The sequence below is a fragment of the Giraffa tippelskirchi genome, chromosome 5, assembly GCF_054371585.1.
Source record: "Giraffa tippelskirchi isolate mGirTip1 chromosome 5, T2T-mGirTip1v1.2.pri, whole genome shotgun sequence".
In the NCBI taxonomy this organism is placed as follows: Eukaryota; Metazoa; Chordata; class Mammalia; order Artiodactyla; family Giraffidae; genus Giraffa; species Giraffa tippelskirchi.
Window position 1 is genome coordinate 112,477,303 of NC_137279.1, and position 20,844 is coordinate 112,498,146.

The window sequence follows — 20,844 nt, forward strand, 5'->3', positions numbered from 1 at the left end:
CCTAGTACTGGAATTGGTTTGGCTGAGGCCAGCTCAAGGGTGTGAGCCAGAGAAACCTGGGGCTCCTAGTGCAATTATCTCTAACCCAGGGGGGTGCAGACAACTTATCACTCCAGCAACCCTGAGCCCTGGGGCTGGGAGCCCTGGAGCAAAACCAGACTGAATGGGGCAAGAACACTTGAGCTAAGTACCAACTCCCCCTCTGTTTCCCCCTCAGATGGGAAAAGTGGGCAGTTTGGCAGGGACAAAGGAGAGATCTATCAATGCTGGCAAGAAAACCCACTTTCTAGACCTGGAGGCGATGTTCAGGGGCCATGTTTCCTGCAGACAAGGCAATGGGCATTGGTTTTGCTTCTTTTAATGTAAACAGAATACACAAACACATTAAAAACCTCAACATGACACACGAGAATACACACAGATTTATATATAGATATTTACAGACCTTGCACACCAAGAAAAAAAAATTGGCCCCTCTGATTAAGGGAAGCTTCTTCTCCTCCCCTAACCCTATCTAAAACCAAAGTGCTGAGGCAGCTGCAGGAGCCTCTGCAATTGCTTCTGGATGAAACCTAGCAAGAGGCTGGAATGACATCAGAAACCCCCAGAGCAAGGCCAAGATTCCACTCTAATCCCAAGCCCTCCTTTTTTGGCAAGCTGACATGCCAAGGATTTGTGTCTCAGAAGAGTAAGCATGACCCCTGAAATTCAGACACAATGCATTCCCAGCCCATTCCAGCCTTGAGTGAAATGACAAAGGAGCTGCAACCAACTATGTCCAAGAGAGGAGGGCAAGGAAGAGTGAAGGAAAAGAAGATCTCAAGCAGAGAGATGACCACTCCCGAGCAGGACCCTGGGAATCAAAGAGAAGTCAGATCCAGACTTGCCCACCAGCCCAGTACTGGCTCGGAAGGGCACAGTAGGGATGTGCTGCCACCTGGAGGAGGAAGGGAGCACTGCAGCAAGGAACCAGGACAGCCCCTGGGGTACATGGAGATCACCCCTTCTTTCATTTCCAGCCTCCCGCCCAGGAGCCTCACTGCAGCAGCTCTTCCCAGGAAATGGGCTTGGAGAAGACCTCCCTTTCTAACCAGAGGTCATAGTTCATCTGGAAGTCCTCAGGGAGGTCCACCCGCTGGCCCAGGACACTTTGCAGGCAGTTGTCCACAGGCAGAAAGTCGGGGTTGCTGTGGGCCCGGTCATAGCGCCGGGCGTTGAAGCGCTCGATGTTGGCACGGAGGGCACACTCCTCTGCCTGGAAGTCCCAAGGCCGGGCATCAAGATCTACGACGAAGCAGGAGGACATGTTATGTTGAGAGCCAAAGCCTTGTGGTGGCTCCCCTTGGGGTCACTACAGCTCAGGGCCATGCAGGCCTGGGCTTGGACTGTTCAATGTCAACCAATAGCAGGAAACCTCCAAGCCCAACCCTTGGGAAGACTTACAGGACTTCTTTCCTAGGTACACAGGAAAGTCAGGTCAAAGGGGAAACGCCAGAGCTACGGAGAAAAAGGCTATACAGCAGTTTATCTGCTGAAGAAAAGCCAGGAGTACAACACACTTCTCTGAAAGTCACATTCCCCCTGGCTCTCCCAGATAAGAGGCAGGAACCTGCAGATACCCCCGTTTGCTTATTCTCCCAATTCCCTGACCAGGTGCTGTGGGCCACCTTGGCTCTGTACAAATTCAGGGCGTTGGGAGTGCAGATGCAGTCACGTGGCCCTGGTGCCGTGGTCAGGAATTCTAAGGGTGTGGCAGCATGCTCAAGGGTACCAGGAAGACCCACTCTGCCAGGGAGGCCAAGGCGGGGAGGGGAGGAAAACGTGCAGATACAGAGGGGTACGGGGGGCACCCTGCCAGGAGAGGAACAAAAGTCCGGGACAGGATGGCCAATGTGCTCAGAGCCCTAGGTGTGATGGAAGCTAGGCTGAGAAAGTGGAACAGATTATAGAGGACGACAGGGAGAGACCATGTGTGGGCCTTATGCGTTAAAAGCTTGGCTCTAATTCTTAGGGAAATCAGAAGTCAAAGAAGGATTTTACTCAGAGAGATACTACCACCGGATCTGGGTTTTATAAATATCACTAGGGCAAAGTCTGAGGCACTGATGGAGGGAAAGGAACTACAGGCAGGGAAGCCATCAGGAGCTGCGAGAATTTCGGTGACCAGAACCAAGGTAGCTGCAGGGGTGAGAGAAAGGACGACAGGTCGGAGAAAGTCGTGTGACAATTCCTGGAAAAGGAAAGAGGAGGCACAGAGAGGAGCAGGGATGACCACAGATACAAGCCTGGCGGTTTCTCCAAGTCCTTCCTGGGCTTCCCATTCTGATGCTACAGAAGAAGGAGCTGGGCACTTCCAGGTTGCTCGGAGGGAAACTTAAGAGCAGAGGGAGAGCTGTCACCTCCCCCCACCTACCTCCCTCGCCTCACATGGAGCCTCACCGTTGCCGTAGGCCCAGTCGTCGTTCAGCCGGTGCCGCACCTTCTGGTAGATGGCAGACATGGTCTTCATGTTGCTTTTTCGCCACTGCCGCCCTAGATACTTGGTCTGCACCTTGAGCAGCTTCAGCACATACAGCTGCATCATGGCCTGTTTCACCTTCAGGGCCCGCTTCAGGATGGGGGCTGACTTGAACACCACCAGCATCTGGAAAGGGGCACGAGGGAGGCCGTGTTGAGGGTAGAAACAAACCCTGCTCTATCATCCACTGCTGTCCCTCCGGGGTTACGGGCAGGGTGACCAACTGTCGCAGTCTTCCTCAGACTAGAGAGTTTCTTGGGACATATGACTTCCACTAAAGTCTCCTGGCTAAAACTAGGAAAGTCCCAGGCAAACCTCGATGGTTGGTCACCCGAGTTATGGGTCATTCTGGAATCTGAAGCAAGCTATGGATTCCGTCACCCAAAGTATCCGTATGTGCAGGTACATACAATTTCAGGGGGTTAGTGGGCCTCCCTACCCGAGGCATCCACAGACTCAGGGTTAAGACGATTCTCAGAACCCTGATTATGTTACCAGTGGAGATTAAGAGGATATACAAAATTCCTTCTATGTTACATGTGAATTTGTCTCAGTGCATGACTGAGCCTCTTCCAGCTTCCAGTTCAACTCATCAAGGAACCAGGGATCCGCCCTCAACATGTAAGGATGTGGCTACAGGAGACTTAGGTGAGGAGGATGTGGCTGCTCCAGCAACCCTGGGGACTCCCTGCCTCCACGTGAAGGGGACAGGACGGTGTGTGGCACTCTGCTTGAAGCTCTGGGACTCATGCCTGCTGGCTGTGCGGACTCACCATTGTCCTTGAATGCTTCCATTTTGTCAGCTTGTTCAAGATCCGAAGCAGATTAATACAAGAAAAGAGGTTTCTCCAGCAAAACTGGTTATTGTCACCTGCTTCCTGCAGGGAAAACCCAGGAACCATCATCTCCTACACAGCTGCAGGTGCCCCACAGTTTCCCAGGCCCTCCCATATATGACCTCAGCACTGCTGGGTCGCTCCTCTTGGGTACCAGGAACCCTCTCCTCTCCTCAGCCAAGGGGGAATGCCATCCCAGAAGCTGGCAGATGATAGGGGGTGATCCCTAGAATCTTCCTGCAGGCAACGTGGAGCATGATATTGGGGGCTCTGGCCTCAGCCCCCACTACCTGGGGCACGCAGGCTCCCTCAGAGCTGTGGCCCCAGAGTACCAGTGTGGGGAGAAGGAAACAACTCGACCAAGTGAGCTCCGGGTCAGCAGCCCCTGAAGACCACACTCCTGATAGAATAATTTCTAAATCCAAATGTTCCTACAAGGTCCCCTCCCTGGTCCTCCTATACAGTGTCAGCGCTTCAAAAGCCAGGCACTCAACAGTGAGCTGACCTGTGAAGACACCTTTCCCCCAGGTGAGGAGGCAGGCTCTCCGGTCCAGCCCTTACCAGAGGGAGCGCTGGGGCAGAGGCCAGCTACTCACCAGACTCTCGGCAGTCAGCTCTGGCAGCTCGTGCACCACGCAGTGAGGGTAGTCCAGGACAGAAATGCTGCAGGGGGCAAGAGAACAAGGCACCCACCAGGAGCAAGGGCTGACGCCTGGCAGAACGGCCGCTGGCTCCTGGCTTTCCTCTCTGACTTGCCGGAGCAGAAACAGTAATCTACCTTGTCTGCACTACCGTGACAAGGAAACACCTGCTACAAGAGCGCTCATAAGACCCCTTTGTAGCCAGAGACAAGCTTGTAATCTTGTGAGGGGTGGAGAGAGCACGGTATCCCTCACAGCAATAAACCTGGGGCTGGGGGGTAGATTTCTCAAGGCAATTAATTTATGCCAAACCCCTACTGGAGACTGTGTCTGGCTAACAGCTCAGCTTCTGGTGTATCACAGTGACAAGCAGTCAGTGTCAAGTACAGCTGGCACCAGGTGATGGGGTGGGGGTAAGAGCAGACAAGGCATCACAGTGCACATGGCCAAGGTCCTGGGGGAGAGCAGGCAGCCCCGCCAGTCTCCTCAAAAGAATAGGGGACACAGAAGGACTGAGGGCAGTACTGGAGCCCAGGATGAGAACCTTCCCACCCAGGCATAGACAGACTGAGTCACCTGTCACCAGACTAGCCAGACTCAGGTTTGACAAACTGGCGTTTTCTACAGACCACGTCTCTTTCATCTTTGGGTGCTGACTTCTGGCAGAGCACCAGCTTATGGATGCTGACTGCACTCAGTGGAAGAGGCCAGCTAGGAGCCCTGCCATCTGGCCATACCCACCCCTTCCTGATCCCTGGTCCTTATCACCTGTTCTTGGCAGTGATGTAGGACATAATGTTTTGATTGAAGAACTTTAGGATCAAAGGGATGCAGTTGGCAAACACCAGGTGCTGGGCCATGTACTCAAACTGAAAGCAACAGGAGAGAAAATAAGCATGCCCCTTGGGATCTCACCCTTTCTCCAGTGATAAAAGGACTGTTTATTTGCACATTCGCGCAGAGCTCAGGGAGGTTTGAAGGCAAAGGCCTCTGTTCTTTGGGGCCGGAGGAGCAGCACTGCCCAAGGCCCTGGCCCCGTGGACAGAAGGAAGGGGCTGTAGATACCTGATAGACGTGGTTCAGCTTGAAGTGCTTGAGCAACAGCAGCAGGACGGCAGAAATGGCTTTAACAATGACCTCTTTGTGGCGGTTCACATCCACTCCCAGCTTCATGCTCTGCAGCACTGTGGTGCTAGACGCACAACCCCTGGTGAGCCCCCAGCACACGCAGCACCTCCTGCCTGGCACTCCCAGGAGATAGGACTCCTGAGCCTTCTCGGGGCAGAGCTCCCACCTAGCCCTCTACCCTACGGATTATCTCAGAGGTTAGGCCCAGCTCCTCCCACCCACCTCCCAAGCAATCTAGCTCAGTACAACTGACTCCTTCCTTGTGATGCCCCAAACATATTCTTAGCCTATTTCCTTGCTTTTCCTCCAAAAATGAACTTCTCATCTCAAGATCTTCCTTAAGCTTCTGACACCATACGTACTTGTGTTCCTCAGAGCATGTTCTGTTGGAATACCAGCATATTGAGATGGCTCATGTATGGGGAAAAGTGGTTCGGAGTCAAATAAATTTAGGAAGCATTTACTTAAATCAGTTTCTTAATTTAGAAGTTAAGTTCTTAATTAAGGAGTTAACTATAAATCTTTATAAGAGGAGATTTAATATTTGACTCTGGAATCCTTTTCCCAAGGACCATCAGATGGCCTGGCGTTCTATAACACCCCCTTTGGTGTTAGCCAACCTTTCTCCTCCTTTACTAGGCTATCATCACTAGACTCAAGTGGCCAGCCCACCAGGGAGTTAGGCTCAGAGCTGGGCAGTACTAGCAGGCAGGCAGGAGATCAGGTGCCTGGGTCCGTCTCAAAGTAGAACGTGATCTGAGTTTGTACTCTCACATCAAAAAGATGAGGTCAGGGGCCCAGGGAAGAAGAACCCCTAAAGATTTCACTATTACCCTGAGACACTCAAAAATATTTTTCATGCCAGTTCACTGGTGAATAGTAAAGAATCTACACCCGGCTCCAATGGCTGATTTTTGTGCAGAAGCTAAAAATGTATGTCCCAATGTCCTAATCACATAGCTTTCAAGGGAGCACTTGGGGAAATGTCAGACACAGCCCCATTCATTTAACAAAGGAGGAAGAGGAAGTGACTTCTCCAATTTATTCAGTCGCAGAGTCTACACTGCGCAGAATCCAGGCCAACTAGATGAAAGTGTTCCCACAAACAGTAAAACTAAATATTTTACCCAGTACATTTTCTTTCTTCTAAACCAGGAATACCCTAAAGTTAATCTGCAGAGACGCTGATCTAATATAACGACAGCAGCAGCAACAACAACAAAACAAAGAACCACCACCACCTAGCAAACAGTGGACTGAAAGGCAAACACATCCCCTTTCTGCACATCAACACTCAAGACTTGATACTCACGGCATCTCCTCAGGCAGGACGTCAGCTAGGATGTTGATTGAGTCTGTTTTGGCCTTTGAGGTGGGAGCTGCGGCCAGCAGGATCTTCAGCAGCGCTATCTGGGGAGGAGCAGACATTCACACAGCATGGCTGAGAGGGCCCCCGGCAGCACAAAGTCCCGAGAGGCGGTGCTTTTAGAGGTGCTCAGGGGGCAAAAGGAGGGGCTCAAGGACACTGGTGGGCATGCTCTCAAGGCTTATGTTGTGGGGAGGTGACCCCATGGCAGGCAGAGCTCTCAGGAGGCGCACACTCACCATGTACTGTGGTAGGCTGGGGAGCAAGCCTTGGTAGAGAGTTTCTGCAGGGACCTGTTCGACTTCCTCTTCTCCCTTTCAACACAATGGGTACAAGGGGCACAGATACAAAGCCTGGTCCTGACAATGCTCTCCTGAGCGAGCCTGCTAGCTGGCTGGAGGAGAATCTGTAAGTATGGACGTAAACGATAATGCTAACGATGATGGCAAACTTTTAATAACAAAATGTGCCACGTACTTCACTTGTAAAGACACAATGAATCCTACTACAACTCTATGAAGAAAGTACTGTTGTTATTTCCATTTAACAGGCGAGGAAGCAAAAGTAGGAGATCAAGTACCTTGCCTAAGTCACCATCCACCAAGGGGTGGAGCTGGGATTCAGAGGTAGGTGGTGGGCCCATAGTCTGTGCTCGTACCCCTGCACCTGACAGGCAGCAGCCCTACAGCAGGAGCTAGACTGGGAGCTGTGTGAGGGCAGGCCAGGGTACTCTGCAGCCTAGGCCCAAACAGTGCTGGGAACAGCTGGGATCCTGTGAGCTGAGGAAGGCCCCCAACTCACCCCTGAGAGAGGAGAGCGAAGGTACTCCTCCTCCATCTGTGCCTGGACCTCTGCAATCGATGTGTACTTGTGCTGGAGAGAGAGGGAAAGAGGCACTAGGGCAAATACCCCACATTCTCTGGCCAAACGCCCACACCTGGGAAAGACCCCATGCAATTTTCTTCAAACATCATCTTCTCAAAGAGGGCTAAGTCACCACACAGATCCTGAACTAAAACCCAAACCCAAAATACTTTTCTAAGTGGGCACCTATCTCTTAAAACCAGTATAAAAAAAGCACACAACAGAGTAGGGGGAAAAAAGCAAATTAAAGGAGAGAATGGGACTTTCAGATAGCTACAGCTATAAGAGGAAACTTAAAAGCAGAATCAAGGACTCAAGTACTCAGAATCAAGTACTCAAATACTCAAAAAGCCTAGCTGCATGAGGCCCACCTAGTACTACAAATTTCAAAAATATATTTCAAAAATATATGAACATTTACATTCCAGATACGCTCTTAGGGGACACACCTCTTCCTCACTGTGCTGTTTCCTCCCAATGGAGGGACACATGTGTACCAAACACCCCGGTCTCTCCCCGCTGCCCCCTTACCCACTCCTCCCCTTCCTGACTGGCCAGTATGGAAGGAGGAACAGGACAGTCTCAGCCCAACCTCTTAAGGAAAAAGAAAAGCCTGTGTACTCTTCTCCTCCTTGCCTAGGCTGAGCAGGGCTCCAGCCCTCTCTGGTCTGGGTAGGTGAGTCTGCCTAACTCTGGAAGGGAGGTGTCAGGACACCTCCTGCAGCTGTGCTCTCGTATCACTCCATCGGCAATAAAGCTGGCATTTGAATCTCCATCTGCCTACTCCTCTAACTCAACTCCCTGAACTCGGGCAAGGAAAACGGAGGCTATTTCCTAGGCCCCTTAAAACGCCAACTGTCAGGTAATATAATCTTTAATGGGTACCCCACTAAGTACCCAATAAAAAAGCTCAGTTAAAATAAGTAAAACGTATGAAAAGTGTTTTCAAGGATACTGCCACCGTCCATCTATTCCTTCACCTCCGGTTCCTTCAGGCAGACAGAAGTCTAAAAAGGCTTCTCCCAATGGGCTGGTCTCACTTTACTCACTTGGGACCAAACTCGGCCAAAAGCTTACCCGAAGCCACCTACCTGTTTCAGAGTCTTGATGCTTTCGTGGATTGGCCTGGGCAGCCCCACCACTGTGTTCGTGTCACTGGAGAAGAACAAAGGCCCTGTGTTAGGTCTGGGTCCTCACACACCTGAGGCCAGGAGGGTGACCCTCCCACTACCTTTCTTTAAAAGGCATTCAGATCATACTCACCTGCCCAGAGTGTAACCTATGAACTTGCTGCGGCTGGACTCGAGGAACATCTCAATGTCTTTCTCTCTGCCAAAGGAAAAGGCTGCGGCTTTCTTACAAGTTACCTCAAGGCATCATGGTTATTAATAAAACACAGAACGTCCAGAAATTGTGAAGCCAAAAGAAAAAGTCTCCCACAATTGTTTTTCTTTTTGAAAAAAAGAAAATAAAAAAAAGAAAGAACTGAAACCTTCAGACTATTTTAAGGTCCTTCATAATGCTGTTGGATGAATACTCTGAAAACATACTAAGTGTAACTAATTTACTCATAAAATTAAGGTGATACATCAAACTTAAAAGCGTACTTTATTCAAGTGTACTTGATACTAGTAACAAGTCTGTCAACATAATTTCTCAGATATTTATGATATTTCCAATTACAGCTGTAAACTACTCATTTTTTCATATGAGTCATATTGTCCTGTCTCAGACCATTAGGCTAGCTTGCATTTTCTGATGACTTGTTCTGTATTCCCATCACAGATCACTGAAAACTGGGGCTTAGATCAAGAAAATGACTTCTATATTTTTTCCCATGTTCATCTATTTCTTAAGTTGATGCCCTTTCAAACAGGTTCCATTTATATGCATACAGGAACCTTCAAATCCATAGATTCACACACATGTATCTAAAACATCTTAATTATGGTTCCAAAGAAATTCTTCCTTAGTCTATAATTTCCTGTCAAATATCATACACAACCCCTGGGAGGGTGGAGATGGGTTCACTTAAATGTCCTTATTTTAATTTTCTCCTATTTCCTTTTACTAGTATCACCTCTAACCAAGAGCTAATCCACATTACTGACTTGAGAGCCATATAAGGGCCTCTTTGTGGCAGGACAGCACCCTGACCCCCCGAGGCCAGCACTGGGCACTTCAAGAGAGGTTCATCCCAAGGCCAAGGACATCCTGGCCTTGCACAGGACATCATGTGACAACTCAGGCCAGATGCCAGGCCTGCGGGAATGATGACTCTGGTTTCAGGAGTGACGAGCGTTCAGGAGGACTGAGACTCACCTGACCTTGGGAGCCCATGGGAGCCCCTTTGGGCAGGTCAGCCTGTCGGTCTGGGGGTGCTGCAGTGGGGGAGGCATGACCTCATCCCGCTCAAGGGGGAACGTCTCCCCCTCCAGACTGTTGTCGTCATCATTCTCCTCCTCCTCCTCTCGAGAGTCATCAGCCTTGTAGGGATCCCGCTCGTTGAAGGCATCCAAGTTGTCCTGCTTTATGAGTGCCTGAAAGCAGAGGGAAGGGAGGTCAGACAAGAGCCAACCAACGAACGAGAAAGGGGCACGAAGGCTAGAGAGGCAATCACACAGATAGATGGTAGGAAGAGAGCCAGGAGCAGTGGAAAAACCTGAGAGCAGGTTTGTACTCTTGGTACAAATCTTGCCTTGTGATCTTGCCTCAAATCACTTTACAAGCTCCAGGTTCAAGAGCAGCCTGTCTGGGGAGAAGGTGTTCCATGATTGCAGAAAACAGTTTCCAGGAACCTGGGTACCAACCACCTTTGGTCTTAGGCCCAAGTGACAAATCAGTTCCTGCCTCAGAGTCCTTCAGAAGTGCCACGTTCTGAGTGCCCACTAGATCCTGGCCCCTGGGCTGGGGACAGAGTGTCCGTGCCCTAAAGGCATGCACACTGACTCGTTGATCAGAGGGAACTTGCAACAACCTGGGCTCATCCAGGGACCATGCCACTGCACCTGTGCACCGAGAACCCTCAGGAGTCACGGGGACCTTGTCGCCCTCACCTTGTGCTCCCGACGGCCCCGTTTCTGCTGCTGCTCGATCAGGTCGGAGGCAGAGGCCGGGGGTGAGGCAGCCCTCATGTTGCGGATGACCATGATGCTGTCTTCAGGCAGCGGCGGGAGCCCCAGGATGGCGCGCTTCTCGGCCTTCATGCTCTGCAGCTCCTCAAAGCCGCCCAGAGTGCACTGCATCAAACAGGCGTGGAGCCAGGTCAACATGTCCACAAGCCCTGTCCATGTCAGGCTCGAAAGCATCTGTGACACCACATCTTTACAGAGACCATGCAACCTCTGAACAAGGGACTCAGCCCACATCCAAGAGAAGCAAGTGACATCATCATGGGAGAGGAGAAAGGGGCGGCAAGGAGGGGAGACACACAGGCTGACAAAGCCTGGTGCAGAAGGACACACAGCTCTGTGTGGACCACAGACTCATCAAGTAAAAACAAAGGCCGTCTGAAAAGCTTAACCCTTCAAGTTTCTACAAAAGTAGGTGACATTCAAATGCTTCGAAAGCTGTACATGCTGGTCTTTCGAAGTTAAATTAGGATACAATGCTGGATACTCAAATTAAGAAAACAAAAAACAAAAAAACCTTCATCTAAACATCCCCCTGGAAATAAAACCCCAGTAAAGCTTAATGATTTTAGGCTGCTTCATTTCATTGTTTCTGAGCAATTCAACTGCTTTCCTCTCTGGCTTCAATGAGGCTTTTTAGGCAACCAACAGGCTTCTGGCCAGGATGAAATGTGTAGACCACTTTGAAGGGGCCTAAACTCACTGAGCTCTGGCTCTGCAGAGTTGCCCATTATGAAAGATGGGAAGGTGAGGCCCAGGGAGAGCAAGAGTACAGACTCCAGTTCCTCTGTCCTCCCAGATCACTCCTCCTAGCAGAAAGGGCTCCTGGTCCGGCAAGGGTCTGGCTATTGAGCATGGCCCCCAAGCCAAGGGTGATGGCCAGCCTGCTCTCCTGGACCTAATCCTTCCCTAGCTAGTAAGAAAGTAAGCTTTTACACCATACCCTGAGGATAATGTAGGCTCAGGGCTCACCCTTTCTTCTTTCCAGTGACATCTGACTGAGGGGCCCCACTACACCAGCTCTAATCTTGCCTCAAATCACATTTACAAGCTCCAGATTCAAGAGCAGCCTGTCTGGGGAGAAGGTGTTCCACGATTGCAGAAAACACTTTCCAGGAATCAGGGTACCAACCACCTATTCTGATTCAAACACCAAGTCCTCTTTGGCTGCTGTGAGCCCAAAGTGACACTTTTTTGTCATTTCCTTTCAGAACCCTTCTTTCAGAGTTTTTTAAACTAAAGCAGTTATGTATTCATATAATTCAATATCCAAAAGGATACACAGTGAAAAGTCTCCCTCTTACCCTGTCCCCTAGCACCTAGTTCCCCTTCAAGGAAGTGCTCACCAACACTGTCTTCCAGAGCAGCAAGAGAACCTTTTTCATGGGGAAGTGAGGCGCATGGCCACTGCAAAATTTGGTCACCATCCCAAACAGCATGATGGCAAATGGCTCATTGTTGTACAGCGGGGAACCTGGGGGACACCAAGGTATCAGGACCATCGGCAACAACAGGACTCTCCCAAAGCCCTCCAGCCTCTGTTCCCAGGAGGGCCTCCAGCCAGGGCCCCCAGAGTCCTACCCAGCTCAGCCCTGAAGGTCTGTCGCATCGTCCTCCACTCGGCCTTATCACCCTCACACTCCTGGTGAACAGTCTCCACAATCAGGTACATGATGTTGAGCAAGACCCTGGGAACAAGAGGCAGCTCATAAGGGGGCAGGACGGGGGATCAAAGGAGCACCCTGGTTTCCTCACATCCCACCTGACATGAGAAAAGCCTGCACATAAAGGCTGGCTGGGGCAGGGGTGGAGGTCGGGGTGCGGGGGCTATAAGGTAGAAAAAACTGAAAACTCAGTCCCACAAAACACCTTGTGATGTTTCCTTCTTTGTCCTTGGTGCTAAGGTTGGGACCAGACCTTCTATTCTGTTTCTAGGGTCTGAGCAGATGCTTAATAAATGGCTACTGAATGGATGGACATGAGCAAGAATGGCCCAAAGCATTTACTACCCTAAGCTTCCTGGAATGAGAAAAACACAGAAGTGGGAGTGAGCTGTGGAAGTGGGTGTTGGATCAGACAAAGCAGAGGATGGTCAAGGTGAGAACAAGTGTTTATCCCGTGATGGAGTAGAAACAGGAGCGAGCAGGACGACGGCCAGGGACCCTAACTACAGTAGGGAACACCACCAGCATCTAATCTGAAAACTTCCAAATTCACAAAAAGAGGTGGATTCTAATCCTCACAAAAATGGAAAGGTGATCTCGCTATTTAGCAGCTGCTAAACTTTGGACACAGCCAGGAAACATCCTGAACTCGTCAGGACTAACCCCATGTAGATGGGCATCAAGCTGTGTGTGAAAAGCAGGGTGACACAAGGAGCCACACTGCGTGCTTCATCCCAATACAAAAAGCCTCCACCGAGCTTCTTGGCAGCAGTGTGGGCAGGAGGCCACACTTCTACTAAGAGGCTTCACCCTGGATTTCCTCTGGGGGTCTCATCCCAGGGCCCACCCAGGGAGCCCTCAGTAGGGCCTACTCATCACACACTGAGCCCATCACATCCGCAGATTAGTGCGTGCAGAACAGCACACAACGCGAGGAAACCCAGAGCGCCCGCCCCCGCCTGCCCCACCCTCCTCCTCCGGCTATCGCTCACGGGGTCCAGGTGTGCTGTTCGCCTCACCTCAGGTCCGTGCTGTCAGCCAGAGAGATGGCTGGCTTCCTCACCGCACTGCTGCAGGCAGCACTGTTGCTGCGGGAGAGACGTGAGAGTCAGCGCCTTCCCCCAGGCAGGAAGAGAAGTGGTTCCCCCAACAAGTGCTGCCCAACAAGGTGATAAAACCCTGTGCGATGCACTTAAGACTGCACAAGAGCCCACAGGAACCAGTGGGCAAAAACTCAGGCCCTGAACCAGACCGCCAAGGTTGGAACCGTGGCTCTAACGCTGTCTAGCCACGTGCCCTTGGACATTCAATTTCTCCATGCCATAGTTTCCTCATCTGCAAAATGGGGATGGTAGCAGCAGCTATATCATTAATGAATTAGTATGTATACTGTCCTTACAACAATGCCTGGGACATGCAAGCACCCAAGGAGTGCTTTTACCATTGATGGTGTTTTCCTTAGTTGAGCAGCAGCTGACTTGTCCACCAAACAAAGGAGTAGTGGAGACAAAGGCGAGAGCAGGTGCTGTTTGAGCCCATGTGTCAGACTTATGCCTGGTCTCCTGCTCAGGAGAAACTCAAGGGAGTGTGCAGGTTCACAATGAGAGACCTTTTTTTTTGGAGGGGCACTGTAGGCCTGGGCAGGAGCTGCACTGTCTAATGAGCTCTTTGGTGTTAGCGAGCTGTGGGGCCCCTCATCTGTCTTCAAGGTTTGGGTCAGCATCTCGCCTATTATTCAAACTGGCTGGTCAGAACAGAGCCCCATGTGGCCCATTTAACCCTCTCAAAACTGCTTAGTTCTGCAAGCTCTGCCCCTCTGCCCCTCTTCCCCTTCCCCTACTTAAGCCCCTCAGAAGAACTCACTCTATTTCCATGTTCAGAAGCTCCACCAGAGCGTTGAAGGTGCCCACCTCCAAGAGCAGAAAGGTGTTGTAGCGCATCCAGGACTGAACCTCGGCATCTGAGCTGCACTCCCCAAAGGTGCCTGCAGACACGAGGCACGGCTCGCTGCGTCCCTGCCCACATCTGACTGGGCAGCAGACACAAGGCACGGCTTGCTGTGCCCCTCCCCACATCTGACTGGGCAGCATCACTGAAGCTGGTGTCAGGGGTCCCTGGGTGTCCACTCAGTACCTTGGGCAACGTAGAGAATCGCCCGAGCCACCTTGAGCCTCTTTTCCCTGGCAGTGACCTCCAAGCCATCCAGGAGCCTCATGGCGTGGGTGCGGTGCTGGTTGGTGTCCAGCTCGGTCCACTTCTTATCTGTCACTGCCGGGAGAGAGACTGCTTAGATTGGAGCCCGGAAAAATCCCCCCAGTGGAACAGACACCATGTTAACCCATCAAATTCAGGACTGCCACAGGACCAGAAGCTCAGAAAGATAAATTACTCTTTACATAAGGGAGGAGGTCACACCACTGCCCCATGAATTTGAAGTGTGACTAAAATACTGCTATTTTGGGTGCAATTTTAATTACATAAAGTTCCCCCCATGATGCACACTTCTGAAAAGCCCCCACGAGAGTACCTGTAAGCCCACCCTACATGTCACATCTGGCCTTGAATAACCACGGTTCAGCAGGCCTCTCAGGCCACTCCAGGATGACTGTGGTCATTCAGATGACTAAGAGAAACCTGTAGCTCTCAGGATGCAGGGTGAAAGGAGCCAAGAAGTAGGGGAATCATCTCACCATGCATCCGGAAGTCCTCCTCAAAGCATTTTCGATTCATCAGGAATTCTGGTCCTTCTGTGTAGCTATAGAGCTCTATCAAGAAAAAAATGTCATTATCTCCATGTCCATAGCAGGGTCACAAGTAGCAGAGAAGGTAAGGTGTTTGCTTCCAGGCCCAACTCTGTCCCTGAGTCATAGTGACTCCTGGACGATGCTATCTAATTACTAAGGGGGTCTCAGTGCTCTAACGTGCACAATAGGATGCCGACTACCCTTGCAGCCAATAACCAGATGCCAGCTAGGCATAAAGCCTGGCATTTCCAGTCCAGTGCGCAGTGATCCCACCATGCCGTGCCAAAGGCTGACTGCCACCATGAACATGTCTCTCTCAAGTGGCGTGAGAACAGGGCCTGTACTATGGAGGCTTGAGAAGCAGCTCAGGCTGATTTCATACTACATATGAGCAGAGCAGTGGCAACAACAGATGGGCACAGAGGTAGACCCACTCACTGGCTTTCCTCAGGACTCCTTGTTCGAGGAGAGACCACTGTCAGGGGGATTGTGTATGGCCAAAGAACATCAATGTCCACAGTGGGACTGGGCCACAGCCAATTGAGCTGACCATGCGGAGATGTTTCATAAAAGTAAAGGACAAGTCAAAGTTATGAGATACGAAGGGCTTGAATCTAATAATAAGTTTTATATATACGTATCATTACCAGTACTAACTAGGAGATAAAATGAACTCCAAAATGACACTCACTCTTAATTTTATTAAAGACCAAATAATAGAAGGCCTCTGCCTTACCTGAGAGCTCTGCTGCCCACTTGTCTGTGTCAGCATACTCAAACTCCAGGTCTGGAGACTCAGAATAGCCCTGTTGAGAAAAGGCGAGTTATGTAAAAGATCACCATGAGTGTTTTCCAAAGGAACAAACACACATGCTTCCAGAGACACCACTGTGTTACAGGACATCACTGCCTTCACTTTTCTGAAGTTTTCTCACAATGTTTTTGTCTTCTGAGTTAGTTCGGCTCTCCCTACCAAGCCCTCTCAGGGTACCCTACACTACTCCTTCATGGCACTCATCATAACTTGTAATTATACATGCGCCTGTGCATCGGTTTAGTGTCCATTCTTCTCACCAATGATTTCACAATGCTCAGCACAGTACTTGGCATGAATGACTGAATGAAGAGCATATACTCAAACAAATACTTGTTGGATATATGAACACTAAAGCTGGATCATCGAAAAAGCAAGAGAGTTCCACAAAAACATCTATTTCTGCTTTATTGTCCATGCCAAAGCCTTTGACTGTGTGGATCACAATAAACTGTGGAAAATTCTGAAAGAGATGGGAATACCAGACCATCTGACCTGTCTCTTGAGAAACCTGTATGCAGGTCAGGAGGCAACAGTTAGAACTGGACATGGAACAACAGACTGGTTCCAAATAGGAAAAGGAGTACATCAAGGCTGTATATTGTCACCCTGCTTATTTAACTTATATGCAGAGTACATCATGAGAAACACTGGGCTGGAAGAAACACAAGCTGGAATCAAGACTGCCGGGAGAAATATCAATAACCTCAGATATGCAGATGACACCACCCTTATGGCAGAAAGTGAAGAAGAACTAAAGAGCCTCTTGATGAAAGTGAAAGAGGAGAGTGAAAAAGTTGGCTTAAAGCTCAACGTTCAGAAAACTAAGATCATGGCATCTGGTCCCATCACTTCATGGCAAATAGATGGGGAAACAGTGGAAACAGTGCCAGACTTTATTTCTGGGGGCTCCAAAATCACAGCTGATGGTGATTGCAGCCATGAAATTAAAAGACGCTTACTCCTTGGAAGGAAGGTTATGGCCAACCTAGATAGCATATTTAAAAGCAGAGACATTACTTTGCCAACAAAGGTCCGTCTAGTCAAGGCTATGGTTTTTCCAGTGGTCATGTATGGATGTGAGAGTTGGACAGTGAAGAAAGCTGAGCACCGAAGAATTGATGCTTTTGAACTGTGGTGTTGGAGAAGACTCTTGAGAGTCCCTTGGACTGCAAGGAGATCCAACCAGTCCATCCTAAAGGAGATCAGTCCTGGTTGTTCATTGGAAGGACTGATGTTGAAGCTGAAACTCCAATACTTTGGTCACCTCATGCGAAGAGTTGATTCATTGGAAAAGACCCTAATGCTGGGAAGGATTAGGGGCAGGAGGAGAAGGGGACGACAGAAGATGAGATGGTTGGATGGCATCACTGACTCGATGGACATGGGTTTGGGTAAACTCCGGGAGTTGGTGATGGACACAGAGGCCTGGCGTGCTGCGATTCATGGGGTCAAAAAGAGTAGGACACTACCGAGCAGCTGAACTGAACTGAACTGAAAGCTTCCATGTGTTCCATGCAGTAAAATGATCATTACACATGGTGCTAAGATTTTACAAGCCTCATTTCTTTCTGGCTAGTGGGCTATCAATCAACAGCTCAGTACAAAATAAGTACTGACACCCTCAGTCTTCTGCCTTTCTCTCAAATTTCAGCAAGCACTGACAGAGAAGGCAGCAGCTGAACAGAAATGGCTTCCCTCCCACACACAGGAGAGATTATGGCAAAGAATCTTTTTACTGCTGGAAATATGTGAGTACTAAGAACACACCATCTGGGAAGCCTTGTTCTGGGAAAAGAGAAGAGGTGAAGAAAAAGGTAGTCCTCAGCTTAATTACAATCTACTTGGGAAGACAATGACCACCCACAAAATGACATAACATACCCTCAAACATGAATAACATAAATAACTCTACTTCTTATTCAGAGGCAACAGATTGCACACTTTCATAAGTTCCTGAGCTTCAGTTTCTTCATTTATGTAATGAGGATGACAAAAATCTATCTTGAAGGTTTTTTTAAGGACTAATCAAAATGATGTAGCACACTGTGGGCTCTCATCAAACACCTGCCTCCCTGTTCTGCAGCCTCAGGCTCCCAGCCTACTGATTTCAGCTTTGACTCAAAAAAGAGCTTTATCAGTATTTCTAAGAAAATAGATTTTGACAGGTCTCTCGGCTTAAATGTGTTCACCTTCCATGTGTTGAATCCATATAGAAATTAAAGGGTAGAAAGTACATTTAATGGAAACACTTAGGAAAATTGTTAACTATTTAAAAACTATGATGCCTCTGATGATGAAAGTGGATTCACCCCTACCACTTTTAAAATCTTCCATACTTGAAAAATTATTAAGAAGTCACCACTGATGTCCAATCAGCCCATCATGCAAGGGCTACTAAAAGGTCAGTTTCATTGTTTTTTCAAATAATTCACTTCAAGCTCAAAGTGTATCTGACTGCTGCTGCTGCTGCTAAGTCGCTTCAGTCGTGTCCGACTCTGTGCGACCCCATGGACGGCAACTCACCAGGCTCCGCCATCCCTAGGATTCTCCAGGCAAGAATACTGGAGTGGGTTGCCATTTCCTTCTCCACTGCGTGAAAGGGAAAAGTGAAAGTGAAGTCGCTTAGTCGTGTCCGACTCTTAGCGACCCCATGGACTGTAGCCTACCAGGCTCCTCCATCCATGGGATTTTCCAGGCAAGAGTACTGGAGTGGGGTGCCATTGCCTTCTCCGGTGTATCTGACTAGAACTTGTCAAATTTTGATGTTTTACCAGAGGTTTGTTCTTGCCAACAAAAAACAAGAGCTTGAGAGGTACTGATTTCAGGTGTCTGAAGATAGCATTATCACTCAGGTATGACCTGATACATTATATCTGAACAAGAAAAAATGCCCTCTCATTAATAAGCACCTGACTACTAATCAGCCTCAGGGTTGTCTCAGGTGAAAGAAATTTCCTAGTACGTGCTCTGGAAACATGCTGATTAAGAAGCCCTAAAACGCTGCTACGTGTGTGTCTTCATTCATGAATTCTACAATGGAATGCAGTGGGAGTAATTCTTTAACTCGGGGTGAGGTGACTAGTCAGCTCCAGACTACGGTGTCTCCGGAATGGGAGGAACAGCCCACTAACGAGAGAAGAGAGATGTTGAGCCCCAACGCCTGTTTAAATTATTTCTGATCTTTAACAGTTCAGCATCGGGCGCACCAAACACCGGGCACTGTCTAACCGTGGCCTGAATCTGCAGTGGCTAATGTCAGAGCAGAACAAGACTGCTCCCGTTTCCAACCATCGCGACCTACAGGCGCGTAGCATTGATACTATTAGTGCTAATTAATTAGCTCAGTCCCTCTCGGAGGTGCCTTTCCAACCCTCGCCAGTCCCTTCCCAGCCCACACACGCCCTCCAACCGTGCGCCGCGGAATCCATAGGACCAGAGCTGCAGATGATTAGGGGGTCGGGGTGTAGCCGCCCCGCCTTCTAGAGCGCACGCAGATCACTGACTCTTCACCCGAGAAATGGGGCAGGGGGCAGACTTCCCAGGGGCTAGGGCCCGGAGGCCGCGCCTACAGCCCGGGCCTCAGAAAAGCCGACACCGGCTCCAGGAGGTTCTCCCGGTAGGCAGAGCTCGGGGCGGGGACCCCAGCTTCACGCCTCCGACCCCCGCGGATGCCAGCCTTGCTTCTTGCTCCTTTCGCTGTAAATGACAACTCCTCTGCCGAACCCTCCAGGAAACCCAGCCTGGACCAGAAAGTGGCCCCGAACTGGGGCCCGGGTCCACCGCCGCCGCCCGCCTGGTGCTAGCCTCGACCCCCGAAGCTCCTGACCTCTGAGTCTTTTCGCTGGTTGCGGTTGAACTCTCGGGCTTTGCCACCAGGCAGGAGGCCTCCGGCGGTCCGCGGTGCCCCAGGTGGAGGCTGCGCGGTTGTAGGCGGTGGAGGTGGCGGCGGCTGAGGCTGCTTGTTGTTCATGATCAGCGGGCCGGGAGTGCCGGCTGCCGGCTCCATCTTGGCAGCTCCACACCCCCGGTTCAATTCACTGACTATGGCTGTGATGCAACTCTCGCGTGATTTCCTCCCGGAACGCGCCCTGGTCGCCATATTAAGTGTGGCGGCAAATGCCAGCGCCATCTTGACTGCCCAACACCTCGCGAGATTTTCTCTGTTTGTGAAATCTTACCCTTCTTGTAGTTTCTGTTTCGTCTCCGGTTTAGAGATCGTTTTATCTGCAAAGCCTCGGTTAGTCCCTCAGCCAGTTTAGTGGAACCCCTCTTTTTCCTTTAACATCGCTTTGCACTTGTTACTTTCACAGCTCTGTCCAAAGCTTGGAGGATATTGTAGAGAACAAAATGGACACGATCCCAGCCTTCATGGAGATTACCTTCACGTGGGGGAGATGTGGGAAACGAATGAGTAAATCAATGAAACAATTACAATTATGACATTCTTTTAATCATTCATTCAACAAACATTTAATGAATGTCTGCTAGACTTCAAGCAGTGCGAGAGAATGGGGAACAAAATCAAGTCCCTACATTAACGAAAAAAGTGGAGTGATATGTAACATAGAGCCTGTTGGGTGAGCCAGACAATGCGCTCACAAATATATTAGACAAATAAGTGCTGAGAAGAAACGAAAAAAAGTGTAAGGCATTGAAAGGTGACTGACAGAGGTACGGCTGGGCTATGTTAGGTAGGCTGCTCAGGAAAGGAGGGGCTGAGAGTGATTTTGAATGAGTTCTGAAAGAAGTGAGGGAGAGCCATGCCAATATCCGTGGTCAAAGCCTTTGACTGTGTGGATCACAATAAACTGTGGGAAATTCTGAAAGAGATGGGAATACCAGACCATCTGACCTGTCTCTTGAGAAACCTGTATGCAGGTCAGGAAGCAACAGTTAGAACTGGACATGGAACAACAGACTGGTTCCAAATAGGGGAAGGAGTCCGTCAAGGCTGTATATTGTCACCCTGCTTATTTAACTTATATGCAGAGTACATCATGAGAAACGCTGGGCTGGAAGAAACACAAGCTGGAGTCAAGATTGCCAGGAGAAATATCAATAACCTCAGATATGCAGGGAGAAGGCAATGGCACCCCACTCCAGTACTCTTGCCTAGAAAATCCCATGGACGGAGG

At 49.7% G+C, this 20,844-nt stretch overlaps 1 protein-coding gene across 2 annotated transcripts; it reads right to left on the reverse strand.

Moving 5' to 3' along the window:
• Positions 1–342: 342 nt before the first annotated feature.
• STRIP1 (striatin interacting protein 1) lies at positions 343–19,727 on the reverse strand. Of its 2 annotated transcripts, none has more exons than XM_081492807.1 (21): positions 19,536–19,727; positions 15,629–15,698; positions 14,839–14,913; positions 14,282–14,416; positions 14,012–14,132; positions 13,168–13,236; positions 12,066–12,172; positions 11,831–11,958; positions 10,410–10,592; positions 9,676–9,893; positions 8,617–8,682; positions 8,445–8,508; positions 7,291–7,362; positions 6,729–6,803; positions 6,436–6,533; positions 5,061–5,187; positions 4,764–4,864; positions 3,951–4,017; positions 3,292–3,396; positions 2,440–2,644; positions 343–1,284 (listed from the first exon to the last, which is right to left on the reverse strand). In XM_081492807.1, exons 1-21 carry the CDS (start codon positions 19,713–19,715, stop codon positions 1,037–1,039), a joined length of 2,514 nt encoding a protein of 837 aa, XP_081348933.1. In that variant the 5' UTR covers positions 19,716–19,727; the 3' UTR covers positions 343–1,036. The 2 variants fall into 2 exon arrangements, with proteins under 2 accessions (XP_081348933.1, XP_081348932.1); XM_081492806.1 differs by having other exon boundaries at positions 10,404–10,592.
• Positions 19,728–20,844: the final 1,117 nt, after the last annotated feature.

What these genes read in the sequence shown, in the direction of transcription:
- STRIP1 (XM_081492806.1), bottom strand. Translation starts at nt 19,715, where the DNA reads ATGGAGCCGGCAGCCGGCACTCCCGGCCCGCTGATCATGAACAACAAG. An exon ending in CTTCTGAACATGGAAATAGA is followed by an intron (nt 13,237 to 14,011) that starts GTGAGTTCTTCT and finishes TCTCTCCCGCAG; the next exon opens with CAACAGTGCTGCCTGCAGCA. An exon ending in TGCTCTGGAAGACAGTGTTG is followed by an intron (nt 10,593 to 11,830) that starts GTGAGCACTTCC and finishes TGTTTGATGCAG; the next exon opens with TGCACTCTGGGCGGCTTTGA.